The following is a 26092-nucleotide window of genomic DNA, read 5'->3' as shown; positions in this document are numbered from 1 at the left end:
ATCCTACTTACTTCTCCTATAATTATATCGTCAATATTGCTTTCCCCTTACTATAGTGGCTACACGCCAGTAAAAAGCATACTGTAAATATACTTGAGATAGTTGAATTCATTTGAGGATTTTGCTACCATTTGTAATGCTAATAAACTTGTTTGGCTGTGAGGGGTTTTAAGCTTGGTGCCCCTCCTGTATTGTAATGCAGTGCATTTGTTTAATGTCCAGTGGCCAGAGCCTCATTCGCATTTACGCAAAGATAAGCAAGTGCTGCGGTGAGAACAACCTGCAGCTCATAAGCAATTGTGTCTCAGGCAGCTCATAAGCAATTGTGTCTCAGTCAGCTCCCATGTCCGGAGCCTTTCTGCAGCCACAGTATATACTGCTAGGCATTTTTGAAGACTACAGGTCTCCCATATGGACCCATGAATGGTTTACCAGAATTCAAACTATAATATTTGTTTTTGTGGAACATGTAACATTCAAACAATACCATACATATATTTGGAGAGAAAGTGAGAAAATCTACTGAGTCTCTAAGATACTTCTGCAATCCTAGCCAAGGTAAGATTTGGGATGAGGCTGCTTTCCTGTTCTGTGTATCCTTAGAGCTATGGCTGAAGGCTGGTAAAACAATATTTCCATATATCTTTAAACTTATTCTGAGGTCCTCAGAATAAGTTTAAAGATATATGAACATGGAACTTGGGCAAAGAAGTCTAAAAACCATTGCTTAAAGGGGACCCATCACCCAAAAAAATTATTCAAAATCCTATTTTATCACATTAGTCAAGCAAAATTAACTTTAATTACACTATATAAATTATTTGAATCTTGTTTCCTTCAGTCTGGGAATTCAAAATGATAGCAAGCAGGCAGCAGCCATTTTGTGGACACTGTTATTAAGACAAGCCTTGCATCATCTCAAAATCTTGTCTGTGCACCAGAATGGGGGATCCGCTATCCATTTCCATGCACTGGCTACACAATTAAATGATAAAGAGAACAGGGGAATGCGGGGAGAGCAGTGACATCTAGGAAGTGCTGAATGGAAAGTGAAAGTAATTGTCTGCCCCGCCTCTATGCCCATGGCATAGAGGAGGGGTAGACAATATTTGATTGACAGCTGGGATTTTTAAATGAGCTTACAACGGCCATGAATGCTTTAATAAAAAATAGAAATTGGATTTCATGTTTAATTTGAAAAGGACTTTTATTATACAGATTTTTGTGTCTTGGTGACAGGTCCACTTTAAGGTCTAAACTACTCAGAAGATCTTGTAGCATTGTATCAGATCAATAGATTGCAGATCAATGACAAATTATAGATTTTTTTCTAACTTGTCTATCGGAAAGTAGTTGCATAGACTTTTATTTCTCAATGAAATCCATTGGTAGTTGGGTGTAGGTGCATGAACAAAAGATACCATCCAACAGACAGCTAAGGGGTTCAGATTTTGTAAAATACTACAAAATCACTTGACAGATAAAATCTGATCCACAAAATCTGATCAAAATCACCTGTGTATTTTAGCCCTTACTGTATAAATCTTTCCTGATAAACAGGTGTTTACATAGAGAGCTGAACTATTTGGGAGATTTTGATGATATTTTGTGGGTCAGATGTGATCTTCTTAACATATCAACAGCACAGGTTGTCCTAGTGTACCAGCTCCAGACCCTCAGCAGAGGGAGTGGTAATCCGACAAACCAAGAAAATGGGCATTTAGGCACTCAAGGATTCCACAAAGGCCACAAAAATAATAGGGATACAGTCATGGGAAAACATGTTTGTTTTTTTCAAAACACATCAGTTAGTGTAGCTCCAGCAAAAATCTGTACTGAAAAGAACAAACCAATTTTTTTATATTTAATTTTGAAATCTGACATGGGGCTAGACATATTGTCAATTTCCCAAATGTTCTTCCAAACTTCAGTCAGGCGTTACTGTTGTACTGCAAGTTGATGACACCTCCTCCCTCCCCCACCCCAGCAGCCTAACAATGGAAAGGTAACCAGATAGCAGCTCCCTGACACAAGATAACAACTGCCTGGTAGATCTAAGAACAGAGCTCAATAGTAAAATTCCATGTCCCACTGCGACTCCTTCAGTTACACTGAGTAGGAAAAACAACAGCCTGCCCGAAAGCAGTTCCATAATGAAGTGCTGGCCTCTCTGAAAGCACATGACCAGGCAAAATAACCTGAGATGGCTGCCTACACACCAATATTACAGTTAAAAAAAAAATATACTTGTTGGGTTAGGAGTGAATCATTTGCAGTGTAACAGTGTAATATAGAAATAATCATGACATGACCCCTTTAAAAAAATCTTTATTTGAAGCTACATTAAAATAGTTGTCATCTCCATATGCCCTACCAGTTTCATGCCTTATTTGTACTTATTCATTGATTTTTATCTGACCTACTAAACCTTGTCAAGCAACAGCACAATATTCTGTATGATCCTGCAAAATCTGACTCCCCGTAACTATAATGTAATTCGGATCAGATAAAGTCGGATGGTGTGTTTTGTTCCTGCATCAACATCCGAGAGTTAATATATTTTAATGAGAAGAAAAAGTCTGTCAAGCACCATCGGATTCAAGGGCGTAACTACAAAGGAAGCAGACCCTGCAGTTGCAGGGGGCCCAGGAGTGTAAGGGGCCCAGAAAGGCCAACATCTTAGTGCAATAGGTCAACTTACCAATGTTTTGGGGGCCCAAATTGAATTAGCTATGGGGCCCAGTAAGATTTAGTTATACCATTGATCAGATTTTATCTTGTCAGATGCAGGCGCATCATGCAGCGTTCACTTCCAAAAGGTGTGCCGTGTCATGATGTAGATTACATATTTGATTGTTCTTTTAGTCCCAATTATAACTACAGTATATTCAGCTTGTAGGACACCATCCTTAAAATTCTTCTATGTAGTTTAGCCCTTACATCACAGCTCCCTGTAGCCACATGACTGCTTTTGGATGCCGCTGTGATTATTTTCCAGAAGAGGTGACATGGAATTTTTTCAGCTGCCAAACGCATGGTGATTCCCACTGATTATAAAAGTCACTGGGGCTCATTGGTTCGCAAAGTCAATATATTTGCCCTGCACATGGTTATATTTATAAAGCTGAATAAGTGTGGTGCAAATAGAATTGCGATTTTTTTTTTTCCATCTATAAAAGTTTTTAAATATGTCAAAATTTGCAAATTGTGAATATTTATGTGCACACTCTGCGACTGAATTACGCCACAAATTTGGCGGCGAAAATATTCACAAAACAGTTTTGCGAATTTAAGTTATCGTCAACGATATTTTCGCGCACAACAACCTCGCACAGTGGGCGCACTCACACAAACACCCATCTCATTTGTGAGCCATTTGCAAAAATGTATAACCAATGTGAATTTGCAAAAACCGGAAAGACGCACAGCAGTGCAATTTTTTAGCGGTTAGGGAAAAACATGGGCAATACAACCATTTGCAAACAAATATGTGCTGCGCAAACTTTATAAATGACCCCCATTGATTCTAAACAATTGCAAGCATTTGGGAAGGTCTCCGCAAGAAAAATACCATGGGTACCATTAATCTAATAAAGAAATGTAGCAGAAGCAGAGTAAATACAGCAGAACTACTAGAACGACCCCTTTGCTTTAACACATTCGCAGAGGTTGACCAGCCTATTAATAGGGCATTAGGATGTTCATACTACAGACATTCAGGGGGTTATTGATCAAAATCCGAATTTATCTAAACATTTCCAGATACAAACTCTGATCTAATCCGCACAGGTTTTTTCGACGTATTTATTATTAGATTTTCCCAAAAATTTGCTTTCACTCGAAAACTCAGATTTTGTATGTTTTTTCCCCGTAAACTCCAAAATCTTCGGGTTATTGCACGAAAAACAGTGCACATCAAAAAATCATTGGGACTTCTCCTCGGGGTATAATAAATTCATAAAATTTCATGATTTTTTAAAAGTCCGATTTTATACTAAAAAAAAAATCACAATTTTCTTTGGGGATTTTTGCAATCAGAATTTAGTAATTAACTCCCTAAAGGGTTATTTACTAAAATCTGAAAATGTCTCATTATTTTAGTAAAACCACTAGTCGTCCAAACTCCCATCCCCATCTTTACCTTATTTTTCAATAAATGAACTTGAAAAAATCTGGTGCTAGAAAATACTTGATAAATCACCCGAAAACCATGAATTTTTCAGAATTTTGTATGAAACCCAGCACAGATCAGGATATCTTCCAATTGTAAAAGCGACATCTGCCATTGACTTCTACATGACTTTGGCAGGTTTGAGATGGAGTACTTTTTTATTTGGACTTTTAGCAGCCTTGTGGTTGAATAAATCTCGAAAAATTCAAGTTTTTTTTTTTCTACGAAAAAATGGTGTTTCCCCTTTAAAACTCTAAAAACCAGAAAAAAATCGTACTTTAGAAAATAACATACAAACTCTGCCCACTGCCAATTACAATAGTAACCACAACATACAATAGTCGTAAAATGCCCCTGGGTGTAAAATTGAATTCACATATTCAAGTTCTTGCATTTGCATTTCGTACCCTTAAACCCTTAAAATCAAGGGGTTCTAGAACCATATTATTCACAAGGCTTATTACTCAACACTTACACACCCATTTGTGCTCTGCTGACCAACTAATAGTTGATCTAATAATTGCCTTTTACTATGCTTAGACAACTCAAGACTGTTAGATGTTATTGGTGTGTATTCAGGTGGCAATTTTTCTTTATACCGTAGGGTCCTGACACCATTTGCCCTTTTCTTCAGGTGGAGGTCAAGGAGATAGCATTATAAATTACATTTTCCTTAATTATGAAATATCTATAACACCTTTGTGCCAACTGGGAGACATCCCTCCCTTAGGGAATTGGTGAACTGTAGAGAATTTCCTACAGTGGCACACATACACAACTATGATTGACTGTGAAACTGCATTCTTCTCTTTTGACGTGTTAGTCAGAATAAAGGAAGGAAGAGGTACTTCCAAGGGAAGTGTTGACTCACAAATTAAGTGAACCGTGAAAGTGGCAACCCCAGTATTAGCTTATGGTAAGCCAGTAAGCCTTGTATCTGCAAGAGATGGCTGGATTTCTTATTATTACAGTTAACAGGTATTTATAAATCGGAAACATATTCAGTAGCACTGTACAATAGAAAGGTGCATACATAAAACATTAATTAATTAAATGAAATATTCTTTCTGATTTTCTATCTTGGTGTGCCATGGAATGTATTGATTTACATTTAGACCTGTTTGTGTCTTTCCTAATATTAATAGTATAGGGTGCCAAAAAATTTAAAATCCAGAAAAAATTTCAGAATAATGGTCCTCTACAAAAAGATGACAACTAATTGTATTTGCTGCCCACCAAGCAGAAAGCAATTCACTTTATTGCCTTATACATGGCAAACAGGTCAGGTCCAATTGCCAAACTACTACAGGTATAGGATCCCTTATCTGGAAACCCGATATCCAGAAAGCTCCCATAGACTCCATTTTATCCAAATAATCCAAATTTTTAAAAATGATTTTCTTTTTCTCTGTAATAAGAAAACATTAACTTGTACATGATTCCAACAAAGATATACTTAATCCTTATTGGAAGCAAAACCAGCCTATTGGGTTTATTTAATGTTTAAATGAACTTCTAGTAGACTTAAGGCATGAAGACCCAAATTACGGAAAGATCAGTTATCTGGAAAACCCCAGGTCCCGAGCATTCTGGATAACAGGTCCCATACCTGTACCATAATAGTCAATAAAATGGCAATAAAATGGAGTATGCTGGTGTACAAATATCATGACCGATTTATAATCCAATATCCAACTTTTCAGATCACAATGAATGCAGACCATCAGGCAAGTATAGGAGCACTGAGTAAATATTCCTTTATTTTGTGTTAGGACCAAGAGTCACAGAACTACTATAACATGGGTGGGGCAAATTACTCTCCTGTGTGCTTAAACCAGTGTTGTTACTAATTGCAACCAATGAACAAATGAACAGATGACCACAAACATCTGATATAGTAAGTAGGTAAATCAGGCCATTGTCTCTTGCTTTATTAGATACAGAGCTGGTTTAGCCCATAGACTCCATTTAAATGTAGATTTGGATTAATTGTCATTACATTGTATATTAATTAAGAGCAGTGTTTAATTTACTCTTTGCCTTCATTCCATAATTCTTTATACTAATGTAATATTCTTAGTCATATTATATCATCACACCATTTAATCTGTCCACTTAGCCTTAATTTATATCCGTAAATACCCAGAACTGTCTTGAAAAATCAAATACTTATTAATCGGGTAAAACTGAAGATTTCTCAATGGTCCTCACTGCCACATGCATATGGATTTTCTGCTAGCAAATTAGTGGATAGAACAGGTTTCCAAGTAATGATTTAGTTTATTAACCTGATTAGTGAGATTGGTGTATTGATGGCCCATATGATTACTAGTTGATGTAATGTAAATCAGCCCATTTATGTCCACATTAAGCCTAATGGATAATTAATTGCACTCTCAGACTGTGAATACTGCCTGAAGGATTTTATTAACTGTTTCCTGTAAGATTCCCTGTAGTATCACAGACAAGATTGTCAGGACGCAACACTAGGCAGAAAATTGTTTGCAGAGTGGTGCTAATTAAAATGTCATACATAATGCACTTACTCACATATTTGTACTTATCTATAGTAGTGTCACGTTCCAGTTTGCCTGTTGCAGTCTGTTAATGAGACACAATACTATAGCTAAATTGTGCTGAGTAAGCTCACTGTGTGGCTGCTTGGGTGGGCACGGGTAATCATCGAATTCGACAATTAAAGCCACCATCAAAATTGGGGAATACTGCCTCCAGCACTTCAACTCAGCCAACACAAGCTTGGGCATTTATGGATGCAATGCTGCTTAAGTTGCCTAGTAATGTTCAATGCAAGCAGGCAAGTGTCAGGTAAGACATTTGCAGATGAATGTCGTAAGCAGTGCGTTACAAGTAGCCATTCTTTTGGCATGTGGCCAAGAGGCATATCCAAGTCATATTGTACCTGATGATTATGCCACAGTCAGAATAGGTACATACTGTTCTTCTATGACTGGGAAATGCTGCAGCTGCATTTCTGACTATTACAGTACTAGAAATACATAGTGATGGGCGAGTAAATTCACCAGGTGCGAATTCGCCGCAATTTTCTATGTTTCGCTGACGGCGAATAGATTTGTGAAACCCTACGAAAATTTAGAATTTTGAACGTGTGTCAGAAAAGTCGCTTGCTTCAAAACCATCGCGCCTCAACATTATTCAGACACCCATTAACTTTAACACCGGCGTCAAAATTAACGTGAGCATCAGAATTGACGCGGGCGTCAAAATTCGTGTTTCGCTGATTTTTCACTGGACATTTGCAAATTTTTCGGCGAAACCGGAAAAATTCGCCCATTTCTAGAAATACATATTTAGTCAGATGTGCATTTGTACTACAGTAGTAAGTACTTTGTATTGATGTTGCATGGGCTCAACTCCCCTGACCACTGCCATTGTACAAACCTGACATTGAGGTAGTTACCTAGCTACACGTGTTATGCAGCAAACGTTGTTGTTGTTATAGGGCCCGGTTCTCTTGTCCAGCCAGCTGCAGAACAGTTTGCTACATGGAGCAAGATGGATTATTTCACTGGTATCACTTTTACCTCTCTGGATTTCATTGTATACGTTCTGCTTTATCCCCTTGAATATGAATCCACTGAGCAGGATATACAGACACAGTGCATACTTTCACACATTACTAGCTTGTGGTGAAAAGGAGCCTACTCTGAAGATAAATAGATGACATCAATATGCCAAGGTGGACACTACTATATGTAACAATTGCAGCTTTTCTACCATATTCTACATTTTAACGTAGGTTTAACTTACAGATTTCTCATCCTGCTGCAAGTCTTAGTTTCACTTGATGGGCAAGGAAGCCAGAAGCAATTCATTATGCTGCTTCTCAGCATGAGAGAATGCGGCCAGGCAGGTTTAGTTGGGTTTGGGAAGGTAAATTATTTGACAGCAAGACACACGGAGGAATTACAGAGAGGATGGGCACACCCTCATTAAAAAGCAGTGGCAAGATTAAGAGTGGTCAAAAGTGAAACTGCTGCAGTGAAAAAAAAAACAAAATCAGACAGTTTATAATGAAAAACAAGTTGGGACTTACCTGCTTGAAGGATTATGGCTTCACAATAAAGCATTCTGCAGCAACCAAATAGTACATACCCACTGCAGCTTCACTTGCACAATTTCGCTTTCTATTTTGTACATCAAAATGATTTTAACTCTTGCCTCTTTTGCATGATAATTTTTTAACTCTTCTAGTAGTTTGCAGCTAATTATTGGCAATATCCTCTTTACTAAATATTTTATTGTTTTTCTTCATTCTATCTCTGTGTCCTGTTTAGGTGAGTTCTTCTTCTAAAACCTCTCCTGTAGTAGTTGAAAAAAGAGATACACGTCCATCAAGTTCAACCTTGTTGTAACTCTATTTTAAACTGCTTAACTGCTAGTTGATTCAGAGGAAGGCAAAAAACCTTGTACTATGAGCTATCTCTCATAACCCTGTATTCCCTCACTTGCCCAAAACCATCCAACCCCTTCTTAAAGCTATCTAATGTATCAGCCTGTACAACTGATTCAGGGAGAGAATTCCACATCTTCACAGCTCTCACTGTAAAAAACCCCTTCCGAATATTTAGGCGGAACCTCTTTTCTTCTAATCGGAATGGGTGACTTTGTGTCAGCTGGAAAGACCTACTGGTAAATAAAGCATTAGAGAGATTATTATATGATCCCCTTATATATTTATACATAGTCATCATATCACCCCTTAAGCGCCTCTTCTCCAGCATGAACATCCCCAATTTGGCCAGTCTTTCCTCATAGCTAAGATTTTCCATACCTTTTACCAGCTTAGTTGCCCTTCTCTGTACCCTCTCTGATACAATAATGTCCTGTTTGAGTGATGGAGACCAAAACTGTACGGCATATTCTAGATGGGGCCTTACAAGTGCTCTAAGAAGTGGAAGAATGACCCTTTCCTGCCGTAAATCAATTCCCCTTTTAATACAGCTCAAGACCTTATTTCAAGAGCTTACTATGGAAAAAAAAATAAATCGCAAATTGCAAATATTTGTGCACACACTTATGCCACAACTTTGGTGGAGGAGAAAATATTCACAAAACAGTTTTGCAAATTGGGAATTTCAATTGCTGTCAACGATATTCTCTCGCAGAACAGCATCGCAAAGTGGCCTCACTCACGCAAACACCCAACTCATTTGCAAAAAAAAAAAAAAAATCGCAATGCGAATTCGCAAAAATGGAAAGATGGGCACAGCAGTGCAATAATTTAGCGTTCAGGAAAAAACATGGGCAATACATTTGCAAATAAATATGCGCTGCACAAACTTTATAAATGACCCCCCACTGAGTTTAGAAAACTGTCTTTACAACGCATTAATAAAGCACTAAAAATGCATCAAAAAATGAATATGTCTGCAATGGCTAGGTTTTATGTTCTTAATATATTTTTTTGATGACCTATGTGTTTTTTTGAGTGCCTATCCTGTTTTTATTCAAACAACGATTAATGCTTCCCTTGCTCAGGGTCTGGAGCTGGTGCACATGGATCACATTTTATATTTTAGTTTTGCTTTCATGCATGTTTGACGGTTATATACATGTAATTTAATTTATAGAGCTTTAAAAAGTGCTCCTGGTACAGTATAATATAATAATATAACTGCATAATTGTGCAGTTTCAACTGGTCTCAAGCCCCCATGCTGTGAGAGTAGATACAGTATTTACACAGTTTGCAAGATTCCTAAAGCAACAAAAGGCAAAGATTACTGCTTGCATGCTCCACACCTTCCCTCTCATTTTTTACCCTAGGCCTGTAAAGGGTGTCATACAACTTGCTCTGGTCCCTGTTCAGATCTAACTACTGTATCTTGTTTCTAGAGACTAAGGGGGTATTTACTAAAACTCAACTTTTTCTCTCTATAATATCAAAAATAAATCCGACCAAACTCCCAAAACCCTCTTAATTTACCAATATATGTGATTTTGAGTCGGGCGGGAAAAAAGTGCAACTTTTTCGAATTGTCTCATCGACAACTCAAACTTATCAGATTATCGAACGTTAATCAACGTCGAACAGCCTGAAAGTCAAAAAACATGTTCAATTTGCCATTGACTTCTACATGATTTCAACAGGTTTTAGCTGGAGTATTTTCGGATTCTAATTTTTAGCAGCTGCACCGTGTAATAAATATCGAAAAATTTGAGGGTTTTTTCCTCTAAAAACTTTGAGGTTTAATAAATAGACCCCTAGACTACACAATTAAGAGCAAGTAAATGTGAGCAGCATTCAGCTTGTTAGATCTTGGTATCTGCACTCCTGCAAGTGTTACAAGTAAATGAGTGCCTTTAAATTGACTACTGTGGAATACTAGAAACTGAAAGCTGTTTATAACTGAACCTTATCTGATGGTAGGCTTCATTGACTTCATTGACCTGCCTAGGGTGTAACTTGCTTAAACCGAAGCAAATATTTTGTCAAGAAATAAGCTTTGCGATTGAGAAATTTTATTACATACATTGCGAATGTTTGCAAAAGCCATTTGGTCGCAAACTGTGTGAGAAAGTCGTAATCGGTAAAAAAGGACACAAACATGGCCGCTAACATTCGCAACGGTCTTTGAGAACAAATTTTGCTCTAATGAAACATATTACATGCCTCCAAAAGAATGCTGCTTCTGTTGCTGTCTGGAGCTTTTGCAGCAATGCCATTTTCCAAAGCTTATATTAGAGGGAGGATGTTAAGGGTTCATACAGACAAAAGAATTGCTATTTTGTTCCTACTATCTGAGAGGCGGGAAGTAAACGGAATGACGTGACTCTTTCATCCATGTTATAGTTACAACCTTCTTTATTTACAGATTGAGACAATATTTTCAAATCACGAAGGAAGTCAATGTGTGGACAGACAGGCATTGATAGCTCACAGATGGCTGTGCAAAAATACAAAACCTGGCTACGCAAATAACTTGGGTGTTGGGATTTTTAGTCAAACAAAAAAAAGGAAAATCTTTTTGTCTTTTGTTTACAAAGCACCAAACCATTGAGTAGTATTAAATGGGTTTCCCATCTCTGCTGTGCAAGGCAGTCTCGGGTGTTGCTCATTAATGCAGGCAATGAAAACAGAGGCAGTTCCAGATTTGCTGACTTGTTCCACAAGCATGCCTGCTGTCACAGAAGATTAAATAACAGGGGTGGGAACAGAGGAGCTATACAGTACACTGACAACAGTCAAGGGATGCTGGCGCTACCCATGAAATACAAATATCAGCAGGACAATACAAGAAAGACTAAAAAAATAAAAAAAAATAAAAAAATTTGCTACAAAGTGTCTGCAAAAATTAAAGGGAAGCATTTTTGCTTTCTAAATTTAGTGAAGTGTTCATACCATGCAAACGCTATGATTATACCCAACAAGTGATTGGCTCATGTCAATTGAAGAAAGGAAAAAACAGGCTGGTTGGCAGGTGTAGGGTCATCAGCCACAATTCAACCTTCTACTAATCTTACGTGTTGTCTGTTCCTAACCCAACAGGCAATGAGTCAGTCAATAAAGATTTACCCTCTGTATGTGGGGCCAAATTATACAGTATCAGATTGATTAAACTGTTGCCTATTGGTTGGACATTGTGAACAGTGTATAGACATCTTAGACTACAGTTTCTGTAATACTGTATCTTAGTTGGATATTTAAGCTGGAGGATTGTGTATGCAGTAGCAAGCATTCGATAAGGAGAGATATCACTTATGTAATAAAATGCACAATCTTGGCACAGGCACAATAACCCATAGAATTCAATAAGATGTTTGCTTAGGTGTCTGCATTATAGTGACTAGACTCATCTTTATTACATAATCACCTTTAGTGCTTTATTTACTACTATAGATGTAGCCTCTAGGCACAAAAACTCAATTCAAAAAGCCATATATTAAGTGGTTACACAGACACTTCCTTGCCAATGTGCCATGGAACCCTACATTAACCAAGGGAAGCTACCCCTTTGCCAGTGGGCACAACAAGAGTTGAATACATTTGGACTTTTATGGACTATGAGTCACGGGATATATATTTTTGGTGGATAGTTATTTAACTGTGTGCTATGAAGTGGGGCAAGATCCTGGTACTCTACTACCCAGTATGGACTGGCAGCATAGACCCCCCTAATTATCTTATTGTAGTGGACACCATAAGGTCAATATATACAGGGTTGGACTGGGGGGCCTGGGGCCCATCGAGGCGTCTGCCTCAGGGTCTCCCCTCCAGACTCTGAGGACTGCTGCTTCACTGCCTCCCGTCCTGCAACCCTCCCCCACCACGCTCGCGCACGCACTGTTTGGTTGCGGCAAAAAGCTGTGCTGACACGCATGCGCGAGTGCGCACTTGTGCCCACGAGCGGCAGTCCGGTAGCCTTCAGGGTCTGGAGGGGGGCCCTGAGACAGAAGCCCCAGGAAGAAATCCAGGTGGCCGATCTAGAATGGCAGGGCTCACTAGGGCCAGGGACCCACCGGAGTTTTTCCCAGCAACCCACCGGCCCAGTCCAACAATTTGTGTCACTGCAAAAGCTGTATGGGGGTTCCCCCTGGAAATGTAGATATTTTGGTCTTTGCGGAAAAGCACTGCAAGTTGTGTGTGGTTCTCTGTTTGATATCTATAGTAAAGTACTGGCCTACATTTGCACAGTGGTCCTTAGCAACCCATGGTAATGCTCCTATGGGTTACGCTCTCCTTTAGATGGAAGGTAGTAGCAATGTACTGCCCTTACAATATGAATGCACAGGAGCCTCTGCTGACCCCTGAACACTATCCTGTAAGCAAACTGAAGTCAAATCTAGCAAGAAAACAATATGAACAAGTATATCTGCCTCATATCAGAAATGAAGAATGCGTTCTATTAATGGTAATCCAACTAAAACCGTCCATTTCATAGCAAGAAAGTGAAGAAAGAAGGAAAGCTGCATACTGCAACGGGAACTCATTCAGAAATAAGGTTTTTCAGTTTCAGGTTTGCTGATGACTTTTCTTATGCACTAATGGGAGAAACGGATACACTGGATTATAGGTCTTTACACACCTAGAGGCAGATTTATCAAGGGTCGAATTTCAAATTTTTGTGAGTTTTTTAAAACTCTATTCACGGACGAATTTTACCGACCCGAAATCTCGAATCAAATTCAATCCGAATTTGACCAAACTTGAATTGAAGTTTTTCTCGAATGTCATGAAGGCTACAACCATCTTCAAATTGGTCACTGGACCTCTCCCATTGACTTATACATGAATTTGGCAGGTTTTAGGTGCCGAATAGTCAAATTCAAATTCTTAAAGGGTCAGAGTTTGATTACTCTCAAAAATCTAATTTTTTAAAAAATTTGATTCAAGTTTGAATAATTCACTAGTCGAATTTGACAGTTTAGACCATAAAAAAAATTGAAAATTCTAATTTTCAATTTGACCCTTATTAAATCTGCCCCCTTATGTAATGGGGTTTGCACAACTTTCAGTTGAAACGGCTTCCATGAAGGTTAGCCACGCTGTGCAGTGTGCAGTGGTTGGGCAGTTTAGGTGAAACGGAAAAGTTCATTATGTTTATCGATGTCTAGAATTGCAATAAAAAAGCTACATTATATTGTTATTATACTTCTCATATCCTACAATTTAACACACATGATTTGTTCAAGAAATGGACCAGTGCAATGTTAGCATTTCATTTATCCTACTATAAGTAGAACCGATATATGATTTGGTTGGGAATTCCAGAGTCAAAAACATATTACATAATACAGTGCTGGTCAACTGGCGGCCCGCAGTCCTCCCTTGTCTGGCTGCTGTGACTTATTACCTATTGTAAGCTTTAATAGAGATCAGTACTGAGATTAAATGGCCCCTGCATTGTTTACACCTTAAATTCAGACAGTAAACTCCTGCATTGTTCCTATCTGTAAAGCCCTGGACTGTCCACAACTCAGACCCAGACTATAAATGCCCACATTGTGTCACTGTATGTAGCACAGTATCAACTGTTTATTATAGAGTGGTCCTGATAGGTTTCCATGTCTCCTGCTCAATTCTTCCCTCCACATACTCCTTGTGTATGCCACACTCTGCCTTCCCTTTTCTCGTTGTGTGTGCCATACTCTGCCTGCCCTATGTTCCCTGTTTGTGCCATACTCTGCCTGCCCTATACTCCCTGTGTGTGCCATACTCTGCCTGCCCTATACTCCCTGTGTGTGCCATACTCTGCCTGCCCTATACTCCCTGTGTGTGCCATACTCTGCCTGCCCTATACTCCCTGAAATGTATAGTATTTTAATATCATAAAAATATATTGAAGTTAAGCCTGGAGCCCACTGTACCCCCTATATGACTGGGCTCTACAGTAGCTGTTGAGTCTGCTGCCCATATTGTTATGCCCTTTGTAGATTAAAAGACAATAAATTCCCCAGGAATGCAAATGAGTTTTATGCAACTTTGTTCACACTCATAGGTTGTTAATGTATTATACAGTCATATATGGAGAAAAAAAAGAACACTTTGCACACTAAATCAATAATCTTACTTTTTAATTATAAAAAAAACTAATATAGTTTGAAGAACACTATTAATTGCAAACAATTTATGGGATGTTTTACTTTCTCTTTTGCATGTGTATAGAAGTGCTATAATTAGTGCCTGATGACCACCCAATGTACAAAAAGATGGTAATTTTTCTCTTGGAACATCTTGTAGTTCAGAACTTTAAGTAGGAGATCCCAATGAAGATGAGTGCTATATCAGAAAACCACAAAAGGAGGCAACATTAGGGAGAGATGAATCACAGAAAAATAGCTAGAGGAGGAATAGATCATTATTATTTATTGTTGACATGTTAAGCGGCACTTTACATATGATCTTTAAAAAGTTCCAATTCTCTTGGGTTGAGATCATCTAGGAGTTTGTGAGGGCTTATTTAGTAAGCAGCTATTGGCACCAGCATAACGACCCACTAGCATAGAGGGCTGGTGAGTATCATTGCTACAGAGGGTATAGATGCTTACAGGGCACCTCTGCTGTACCTTGTTGGAGCCTCATTATGATTAGTATAACTCAGGAGCCAATGAGTCAAGTGTTGCTGCTAAAATTGTCATTGTCGATTCTACCAAGGCACTTGAATTTGCAGTTACTCCTGTTAATAAACAGGAGTTGCCAATCAAAATTTGCAGCCATCTGAGTAACTTTGCTCCATACTAAAAAATGAGCACTTTCTTCTAGGATTATGCAAGGCTCATCACTTTAGCAATTTAGCAATCAAAGCTAGTATTTAACTTGTTAAAGTTTTTTTATAACAAACTAGAAATTTTAGTTTCCCTAAATTAATGGAAAAGTTAGAGCCTTAAAAGCATAGACCTGTTTCTTCTTGCAGATAATTCACAATATGTAAGGAATTTATGACTTATTGGTGAAATAACAGCTGCTTTGCTGGAGTGCTAGAGGCTCCTACACTGCTGTCTGTCTTTAGCAGGAGATGCCAACAGGCCTAATAGAAAATGTAATGAGAAGATCCGGTCGGAACATGCAAATATCCTTTTGTGCCAATATCTCAATGGCCACAATCGATTTGACAAACTGCAAAGAAAAATGATAAACAGCACCATCCAAAAGTGGAAAGTTAAAAAGATTTTTTGGAACACTTGCCTTGACCCAGACAGTTACAACACTGACTAAAACAAAGATTTTGTAATATTCTACTCGTGGACAGTGCTATTTATCCAGAAAAACTTGCCAACTGTTCAAATCTATCTCAATATTCAAGCTGTATGAATCCCAGATACCCTAAACAGTATGAGTTGCAGAAAGTAGGTGTCCAGTACACCCCAGAGTTAAGATGCTATGATAGCCTTTATTGTGACATACCAGAAAGGCACATAGACCTTTGCTAGTCTCTGCACGCCTTTCTGGTATGCCACAAGAAAGGCTATCACAGCATCATATATCTATATTGAGGGGGTGCTTCAATGAGGCTATAAACTAAAAAGCAACAAAAACGAAAACATAAAAATGCAAAAAGCAAAATAAAAAAAATTTTTAATAAAAAATTAATGAAATATAGGAAATGTCCATTCAATATATATATAGTCCATCTTAACTCCCCTTCTGCTATTCCCATGGAATAATGTTGACATATGTTTAGGAGTTCCACCACCATTAATTGGAATAATAATTGGAATGCTAGAAGTGATCCTCCATTGTTTTATCATGTGTCTAAACAGTGTGTGTTGGCACGATCTATGAGGACGGTAAGAAAAAATTAAATGGCAGGTGGAAATGAAGATGAAGACAGTAGGAAGGATATATAAAAGAAAATATGGAAGACTGGGCACAAAGGAAAAGGAGAAAACTACAGATACAGTATGCATGCAAAAACAGAATGATGAACAAGGGATAAAGAAAGAGATTGGAAGGCAGGAGAAGAGGAAAAGGGTGGCTGTCATGAAAGGAGGACGGCAGATAATAAAAAACAGAATTATGGAAAAGAGAATGGAAGGCAGGATATAGAGACAGAATAAAGCAATCAGCAAGAATTGCACTTTTTAGGGTGCACTTGCCCTAAGGAGTGTTTTGGGCTGAAAAGTCTGGAACTGCACCTTCATTTTCTTGCAGAGGCAGTGGTGCTGGAAACCTCCTCTCAACATTAGGCAGACATCACCATATTTATATAGGGCCTACCCCATTTATTAAGGCTACCAGGGTATTTTGGGAGGCACTGAACAGATAAGAGCTTCTTATGGGGCTATGAGGCATTTTCCTTTAAACTGAATGGTAGGCAGCAGTGACAGTTTTGGGCACCTCTCCGATAACTGAATTACACAGGAGGAAAAACAGCTATTAGACCAGTGATATACCTGTGTCTAGTTTTCTCCCCCAAACATTCTTATTAAACTGCCTATGGGTTATTTATCAGAAGCTGTCAGTAAACTAAGTTCTGTAATAAAATGAAATGCCAATTTATAGGGTTCTCTTAAATCACTAGTAAATGAAACAGAAATAAAAGCAAAATATTCCTGATTAGCTGCTCTGTCAAAGAAATAAAGATTAATTCAGATGTTGTCATCTAGAATATCTATGTGAAGAATAGCAGCATGCCCTGCATGTATCTATACACATACTATGGGGCACATTTACCTAGGGTCGAATATCGAGGGTTAATTAACCCTCGATATTCGACTGCCGAATTGAAATCCTTCGACTTCGAATATCGAAGTCGAAGGATTTAGCGCAATTCGTTCGATCGAAGGAATAATAGTTCGATCGAACGATTAAATCCTTCGATTCAAAGGATTTTAATTCATCGATCGAACAAAATTCCTTCGATGAAAAAAACCATGTAAAGCCTATGGGGACCTTCCCCATAGGCTAACATTGGCCTCGGTAGGTTTTAGGTGGCGAACTAGGGGGTCGAAGTTTTTTTTAAAGAGACAGTACTTCGACTATCGAATAGTCGAACGATTTTTAGTTCGAAACGTTTAGTGCGAAGTCGAAGGTCGAAGTAGCCAATTCGATTGTCGAAGTAGCCAAAAAAAAAACATTCGAAATTCGAAGTTTTTTTCCTCTATTCCTTCACTCGAGCTTAGTGAATGGGCCCCTATATGTGTATATAGAGCATAAGATACTCTTTCACCAATTTCACCACGTCACTTTCTATCTAGTGATGAGAGTACAATTAATCAAAGGGAATCAATTAGGAAAATAACATATAAAATAGTGTGATAGATGTTTGAGGTTATATTTGTAATATCTTGCTAAAATTTTAGAATTTTAGCAATCCAGCCTTTTCTGCTTGGATTTGTAAATCTAGGCATTGATTTCTTCATTATAAGTTTTCCTAGGCATACAATATGTAAACAGTATTCTTGTCTGTTTTATTTGTTTGCAGCTTCTTTCACTGTGTATCAAGTGTACTCTGGTGGCAATCTGATATGAAAGGAATGCTGGCAATAGCTCAGCACGATAGTTTTCATTGTTTTCATTTAGAAGTGGTGAAGTAATGACGGGTGATTTGACCATTGTGCTATTCTTTTGGAACTAAAAACAGCACAGGTACCATAGGAATAAGGGGTACTAGGCAAAAATAAAACAAATTTTTTTTTAATCTTTAGTCTTTAATTAAAGGGATTGTTCACTGTTAACTGTTAATATAATCTAGAAAGTTCTATTCTGAGAAACTTTGCAATTTTGTATTATTTGTAGGGTACCTTTCGTTGAGCAGCTCTCCAGTTTGAGATTTCAACAGCTATCTGGTTGCTAAGATCTTGTTTACCTTAGCAACCAGGGAGTCATTTGATTGAAAGACTGGAACATAAATTGGAGAGGGCCTACACACAGAGAAAAGTAATGGTGGCCATAAACGGGCAGATAAAGCTGCCGATATCGGTCGTTTGGACCAATTTGACAGCTTATCTGCCCGTGTATGGGGGCTTCCGACGGGTCTTCCCGATCGATATCTGGCCACGATATCGATCAGGAAGGTTGGACTTTTACCCGACCGACCTGTCGGAGCCTCTTGGCGCATCGTAATTCGATCGTTCAGCCATACGGCCGAACGTTCGAATTACCCCCCGATATAGCCCCCGATGTCGCCAAACGAGCGGATCTTTGAGTCTATGGCCACCTTAACAGTAAAATGGTAGCCTTACAGAGCAATTGTTTTTTAGGTGCTGTGGTAAGTGAGCCCCATTTTGAAAGCTGGAAAGGGTCAGAAGAAGGAGGCAAATTATTTGAATATTATAAAAAATAATGACTGATCATTCTATAACATATTAAAAGTTAACGTAAAGGTAAACCACCTTTTTAAGGCATATTACAAACATTGATGTAAATAGAGTGTGCCAGGTCCCCCTGCAAAAAAACTTTCAGAGGGGTCTGGCAAACTCTATACCCATCCTCCGAACCACTTCCCTTCCAGCCCTGACTCCACCCATGACCCACCCTGACTCTGCCCACTGCCTGCCCCGACTTGCGTCCCCTTCCTAGCCAGTAAGACAGCGACTGGCAAAGAGGGGTTTTCCTTATTTGCTATAGAGGAAGCAGACCCCACAGTCTGGCTCCCCCTGTTCCCTGGGCCCCCCTGCGACTTCGGGGTCAGTTACACCACTGATTACAAATGTTTTTTTTCATCTGCATTTTCACAATTTATTTTAACCATATACATTGGTTTAAAAGTAAAACATTGATGGGGCCACTGCACTTCACCACTGACTTTCTGTATTGTGATGAGAAGAGACCAATGACTAAATACATACAAGTGAGTAATAACTATTTGTGACTGTGGTGTTTGGGAGTGCCTATGTTGCAGGACCTAGAGCCAACTAGAGTTTCAGTAAAGAAATCCAGACTGCTAACTAGGGTGTGCTCATTGCTCCTACTGAGGCACAGTAGTTTTCCCAACTCTGTCACCCCCTGGACCATGCAAAACATTAAAAAAAGAGCTTTTCAAGGACTCAAGGTAGAGCGAGGTGACTGGGTAGTTCAAATGTCATGCAAAACTTTTAGGTAGGGGTTGCAATAATTCTAAAAAAATAGTCTGTAAACTGTACAAATGTTATAAGTAAATGAATATATACTGATAAGTAAACAAGCATAAAGTCGGTAATTCTTCCCAGATAGATAGGATGGATTTACAATATTTGTTTACATACATTTTTCAGATATATCAAAAGAAAAATATACAAGAGGTGAAAAGAGATTTCAGCGATGGCGAGCTCAGTGAATAAAGGTAATTACTTCATTTCGTTTCCCCGCCAATGCATGGCTTACATTTTGTTGAGTTCCAGTTTTGTTGGGAAATGTTTTTTTTTTAATAAGAATGATGTAATTAAAAATGTGACCTGAAACACAATCTATTGTATGACTTGAGAGCATTTAGGGGCAAATAAACTAAGATTCGTAGTTGCGCCAGCGTCCTCTTCGCCAGGTGATTTTTCGCCAGCGCTACGCAAATTCACTAAAATCCAAAGTTGCGCTCAGGGGAAACGAAAGGTTGCGAAGTTGCACTAGCATAATTTGCCAGGCAAAGCGAAGTTACGCTAGCAATGCTTAATTTGCATACGGCACCAAATTGAATTTACAATGGAGGAATACGTAGCAGCACTACAAATGCCTGGGAAACCTTCAAAACATCAAATAAAATTTTTATTTTGCCCTACACATGTGCCCACTGTATAGTTAAGTTGCCATGAGTAAGGAAATGTACGGGGGAAGGAGGGGAGCACCAAAAAAAAAATTCGATCTTTTTCAGCCTATCACCCATAAAAAAAGAAAAAACGCCAGCGTTTTTTGGGACTTTGAAAAAATGTGAACTTTTTTTGAAGCAATCCCTATCTACTCTATTGCACTTCGCCTGGCCTGAGGTGGCGAAGGAAGTCTAGCGTAAAAGGTAGCGTTCAGAAAAATGCACGCGCCGGTGAATTTGCGTAGTTACATCCATTGCGCAAATTCGCCAGAGGTAAGGGTGCGAAGTAACACTAGCGAATTTAAGCCAGTGTCCGTTAGTGAATCGGCGAATTAACGAAAATGCGCTACGCTAGCGAATTAACGCTAGAGTTAGGCGCTTCGTCCTTTAGTGAATTTGCCCCATAAAGTCAATGTCTATTTTGTAAACTAGAGGCAGAATCATAACAGAAATACAAATTTGAACATAATTTTTCCTACCTATAAAATTTCTCAGTAAAAAATCTATTTCAGTTTTATCTTATAAAGTCTGAAGGAGGTGTTACAGCCTTCATTTCCTAATTAATGATTTATTACATTAAGATGGAGTATGCAAATATGCACTGAGACAATACTTTATATAAGCCAAGATTATGCAAATGATCCTTTCGGATCAGGTGCTTCTAGCAGTATTCGATCACACCTGCCACGGATCAAACAATCAATTGTAGAAATCCAATATACTGCAGCACACTGTAATTTGTGTAAAATTCAGGACCCTTTCTCAAGCCTTGAGAAAGGGTCCTGCGAGGCCCGAAACGTTGCCACATGTCTGCTCATATTTGAGCCAATAAAGTACACTTCTGAATTTTACACAAATTACAGTGTGCTGCAGTATATTGGATTTCTAGAAGATTATGCAAATGAGACAGTGAGAATAAATCCATAAGTGCTAGGAGCTCCAATACCTGGTAGGAATGATGGCCCTGCCCCAAAGAGCTTACCATCTATGTGAAGATGCACTGCACTGTGTAGAATCAGAGCACTAATTTTGCCATGAGTGGATGGAGTAGTGGACAAAATACATTTTAAGAATAAGTGCAGCTGGTTGAGTTGAGGTCTATTGTCATATAAAGAATCACTGGACTGATGTGTATAATTAAGATCAGGTCAACGGAGTTAAATGGAGCCCATCTGGAATGTATGAATATTCTCTAAATGAGTTGTTGACATTAATTTCTTATATGTTTAAAACATTAAAGCATTTTCTGTTTTTCAGAAGGAAGTGGCACTGCAGAGGTAGAGAGGAAAGAAATCATCAAGCAAATGAAAGTGCGCACTACACTAAAGAAAGACATGAGTTGGATTAATCAGCAAAGCACGGAAGAAAAGAACGAGGGACATGCCAATCCACTGTAAGAAATAAGGTCATGAAATCAGGGGCATGCAAAGATAAAGCTGACCTTTAAGCCAGTCATACAGTACATGCCCACATTTGGATGGACAGTGCATTATCAAGGATTACATTATTATAACCAGCCTTAGACCAATCAAAACAAAGTTAATTGCTATGGGTTACGGGAGCGGTGTAAAGATGCATCTATGTTTTTTTTCTATTTATATTACTGAATCTTGACAATACATACACATTCTTATATATTCGCAGGTCACCCCGACAGAAGTTACTATGGCCCCCAACTCCAGATGCCAACGATGTCAGGTACTCATTATGGCGATTATGTTGTTTCTGCATTTCTACTCGTTTTATGAAAGTTATCAGAAATTATATTGAAAGTGGAGGGTTAATGCTGTAGTTACCTATCAAACAGGAGGTGTTGAAATATATATGTGTGTGTGTTGCCTTACATAGCACTTAGAACTAGATGTTTTGTTAGTACTAGAATACTTTTGATGATATCTGTACACAATGTACTCCTAGGAGACCAAAGTATCGGCTACACAGTCATGGGCATTGGTTATACCTCTGTTTTCATCCAGTCACATGCCAGCTTTCATGTTTATTTCAAAAAGTGTTCCCTTGTCTTATTGTAAGACATCTAGAACACTAGAACATCTAGAACACTTCCAAAAATTCAGGTTGCACTGTTAAATTTTTTTTTTAAAGCAATTGCTGCATTTTCAAGTGTGCACCAATTTGTCACATGATCTGTAATCTTACCTTTTGGGAAATGTAGGGCGTCAGTTACTTCTCTCAAACTGGTAACCTCTGTGTGTGTGTACACCCTCCACTTACCATAGTTCAGATACCTTCAGAGGGCACACTAACAAAGTCCAAACATCTGGCGGAGAACATTTTCACACATTTCAAGAAAGTAATAAAGTGGGGGTGGAGGGAATTTATGGTTTAAAACAGATGTAAAGTAAAGGTGTCTGTCTGTAATTATGAAAAAAAAAAAAGGATATTGCCCAGGCATACACATGATGGATATGTTAAAGTGTAGGTAGTTATACCCCATATGTGTATGTTTTCCTTATAGATAATTCTTTTTATACAGTGAAGTCAGTTTGGCCAAATGCACTGTTTATTAGTTAAAATATTAAATCCAATTCACTGTCCATAGTAGGGATATATTGTAGCAAATCCATCATCACCTAATCCTCCACAAATGATTTGTCAAATCTAAACCCTAATTTTCCAATCTGTGAAAAAGTAAAAAGTATGATTCCAATAAGATTTGTCACCAGTGCTTTATAGTGACAACAGTCAATCCAGATCTATATGTGACTTTAATTCCATATAAGAACCCAATTCAGTCCCAATCTAGTCAGTAAAGCTGGTCATACACAGATCAATAAAAGATGCTGACAGACCAGCTTATTGGCCAGTGTATGGGGCCCTCTGATGGGCTTCCCTGATCAATATTTGGTTGAAAATCAGACAAATGTCAATCAGGCAGGTTTAATAATCCCATCGGATTGATCGTCCACCTCAAGGTCGGAATATTGAGGAGGGATCCACTCTCTTGGCAACCTCGTCAAACGAGCAGATATTTGCGTGCATGGCCTTTAGTCCAGGGTGTAATATTGGCAGCTATATTTATAACCAAATTTTACACATTTCTGACCTATTAGTCTGGTTTAATGAAAGTATATCTGTGTGACGTCAGTTTTAGATTAGATCATATCTGGCATTTTCTTCAGACACTGAAGAAGTTGGTTTATTAGTAGGGATGCACCGAATCCAGGATTCGGTTCGGAATTCACCGATCCCAGGATTCTGCCTTTTTCAGCAGGATTCTGCCGAATTCCTTCTGCCCGCCGAACTGAATCGGAATACTAATTTGCATATGCATAATAAGGGCAGGGAGAGATATCCTCTGATTTTTTGTCACGAAACAAGGAAGTAAAAAATGTTTTCCCCTTCCCATCCCTAATCTGCAGATTCGGATTCGGTTCGTTATTCAGCCGAATCCAAAATAGTGGATTCCGCGCATCCCTATTTATTAGAGGACAATGATAGCAGCTTATGTGGGAGGGCAATGCTAGACCATTGAATTAGGCCATTCCCTAAAGATTTGGCAAACAGCATTTTTACTTTGCAGCAGTATTCTCACTAAGAACTACAGAAACCAAATCTCCTGTGACCACTGACGGCTGCTATGCACTATTTATGGTTATCACTGCATAATGCAGATTGGAGGGCACATCAAGCAGAAATAGAACAGTGATTGGGAAGCAAATGGTTAAAAATGCTTTCCTTAATTCAAACCAGTAGCATTAAGTATTTTATTACTCCATACCAATGCACGCCATATAAAAAAGATAAATAGACCAAACGATATGTCAAAAACGAATGCTATATATCATCAAAATATCATTACAATACATTGATAGTAAAGTAAAATCAAGAACGGAGTAAACATACCACCCAACTCACAGCCTTGCATTTCCATGCCATCCCCATCTGCCAGCAGCAGTCTGCATCACTCTATCCCAGAAAACATATTTCCCATTCATTCATGTGAAGCTGCTGTTAGATGAAACAATTGACCTCTGTGAGGACCAGGTCAAGGTGAAATGTGTGCCATGAGCTTAATGAATGTCCTATGATCATATAAGCCAACAGAATCTTTTGCAATCTCAAAAAAAAATCATCTATAGTATTGCCAAAGTAACATACAAAATGAAGTCAAATGATGTATGTTCAATGCAATGTATGTGCTGCAACAAAGACAGTGTATGATATTTTGTTAGGTCTAATGTATTTTATGTGACTTTTCTTATTTGAAATGTAAAAAAGAAAATGCTTACCGTGATGTGCTTCATTAAAACAACATCTTTTTCCTTAAAGTGACTCACCAGTTGTACCATCCAAAGAGACAGTTAACAGAACTTCCTCAAGTCCAATTCAAGCAACTAACAAGTAAGTGATGGTTTATTGGATAAATAATGTAATAAATAATAATATTACATTATGGCAGAAGCAAGCCTCGCAGCATTACAATGGGTCTTTACAACTCTTACAACACCTTAGTTCCTAATGAATCCATTTGGAGTGATAATGAGAATATTACAAATTGTAGAACCAAATAATAATTATGACATTATACTTGGTGAAAAAAAGTTTTTAAAAAACCGCTCCGCCATATTACAAACATGCTATATGATCACTGGCTGTATAATGTAGGTATTCTTAAACAGACATCTTAGCTATTATATAAAAACTCTCCATTAAAAAATCTTAAATCTTTTTTGGGACAAAAGGTTTTATGTAGGAGGGGACCAAAGAACAAAACTAGTGCACAATACACCTGGGTTCAGACAGAATTGCACACTGGTAGTGCAACTTGTTCCTATAATATATTTTTGTTGCAGAATGCAATGAGCCCCAGGTTGTTAGAATTTGGACTGAATTTTCATTGTTACATTTATATAGGGGCCCATTTACTTAGTTCGAGTGAAGGATTAGAATAAAAAATACTTTGAATTTCGAAGTATTTTTTTGGCTACTTCGACCATCGAATTGGCTACTTCGACCTTCGAATCGAACGATTCAAACTAAAAATCGTTAGACTATTGGACCATTCGATAGTCTAAGTACTGTCTCCTTAAAAAATACTTTGACCCCCTATTTCAGCAAGTTCCCCATAGGCTTCCTAACAATTTTCTGATCAAACGAAAATCCTTCGATCGATTTTTCCTTCGATCGTACGATCGTAGGAAATGCGCTAAATCCTTCAACTTCGATATTCGAAGTCGAAGGACTTCAATTCGGCAGTCGAATATCGAGGGTTAATTAACCCTCGATATTCGACCATAAGTAAATTTGCCCCTTACTTTTTTTAATCTGAAGCCAGAATGAATTTAGCAGGACCCTAGGAGAATATCAAATACATAAGTACTGATATTTTTACTTGACTGTGTGTCATGGCAAGTTTTATTTTTTTTAGTCCACTTGTCTGTGTGCATTAATTGACATGGAGTATTGCTAAATATTGACAACTGTGTATATAATCTGCATAGTTTTCACATGGAGTACAGTACCTAGATGCCTGGCATGCCATCATCAGAAAACACAAATGATGATCTTAAAGTTTGGACAGTTTCTTAATAGAGGCAATTACAGCCATCCATTAAATCCACATGCTTTGCTTTATTTAAAAATGTAGTTTTGGAAAAGATTATTGGATGCGTCTTAAGGTGGCCATAGACGCAAAGATCCTATCGTACGAATCGAGGATTCGTACGATTTTCGGACCGTGTATGGAGAGTCCCAACATTT

At 38.3% G+C, this 26092-nt stretch overlaps 1 protein-coding gene across 14 annotated transcripts in view; it reads left to right on the top strand.

The window, feature by feature from the left end:
- Positions 1-321: 321 nt before the first annotated feature.
- Positions 322-26092, top strand: part of znf185.S (zinc finger protein 185 with LIM domain S homeolog) — an 89061-nt gene continuing 63290 nt past the window's right edge. For 4 of the 14 annotated variants that reach the window (XM_018233088.2, XM_018233085.2, XM_018233096.2 and 1 more), the window contains exons 1-5: positions 324-558; positions 19848-19915; positions 21629-21764; positions 22016-22069; positions 24662-24733. In XM_018233088.2, coding sequence (XP_018088577.1) covers positions 19894-19915; positions 21629-21764; positions 22016-22069; positions 24662-24733 — 284 coding nt within the window. In that variant the 5' untranslated portion in view covers positions 324-558; positions 19848-19893. Of the gene's footprint in view, positions 559-19847; positions 19916-21628; positions 21765-22015; positions 22070-24661; positions 24734-26092 lie in introns of all 14 variants that reach the window. The other 10 variants (XM_041575048.1, XM_018233092.2, XM_018233086.2 and 7 more) reach the window with 5 other exon arrangements.

The sequence above is a fragment of the Xenopus laevis genome, chromosome 8S, assembly GCF_017654675.1.
Source record: "Xenopus laevis strain J_2021 chromosome 8S, Xenopus_laevis_v10.1, whole genome shotgun sequence".
Lineage (NCBI taxonomy): Eukaryota > Metazoa > Chordata > Amphibia > Anura > Pipidae > Xenopus > Xenopus laevis.
Note: the sequence above shows the minus strand (reverse complement) of the source record. Positions and strands in the feature narration are given on the sequence as shown.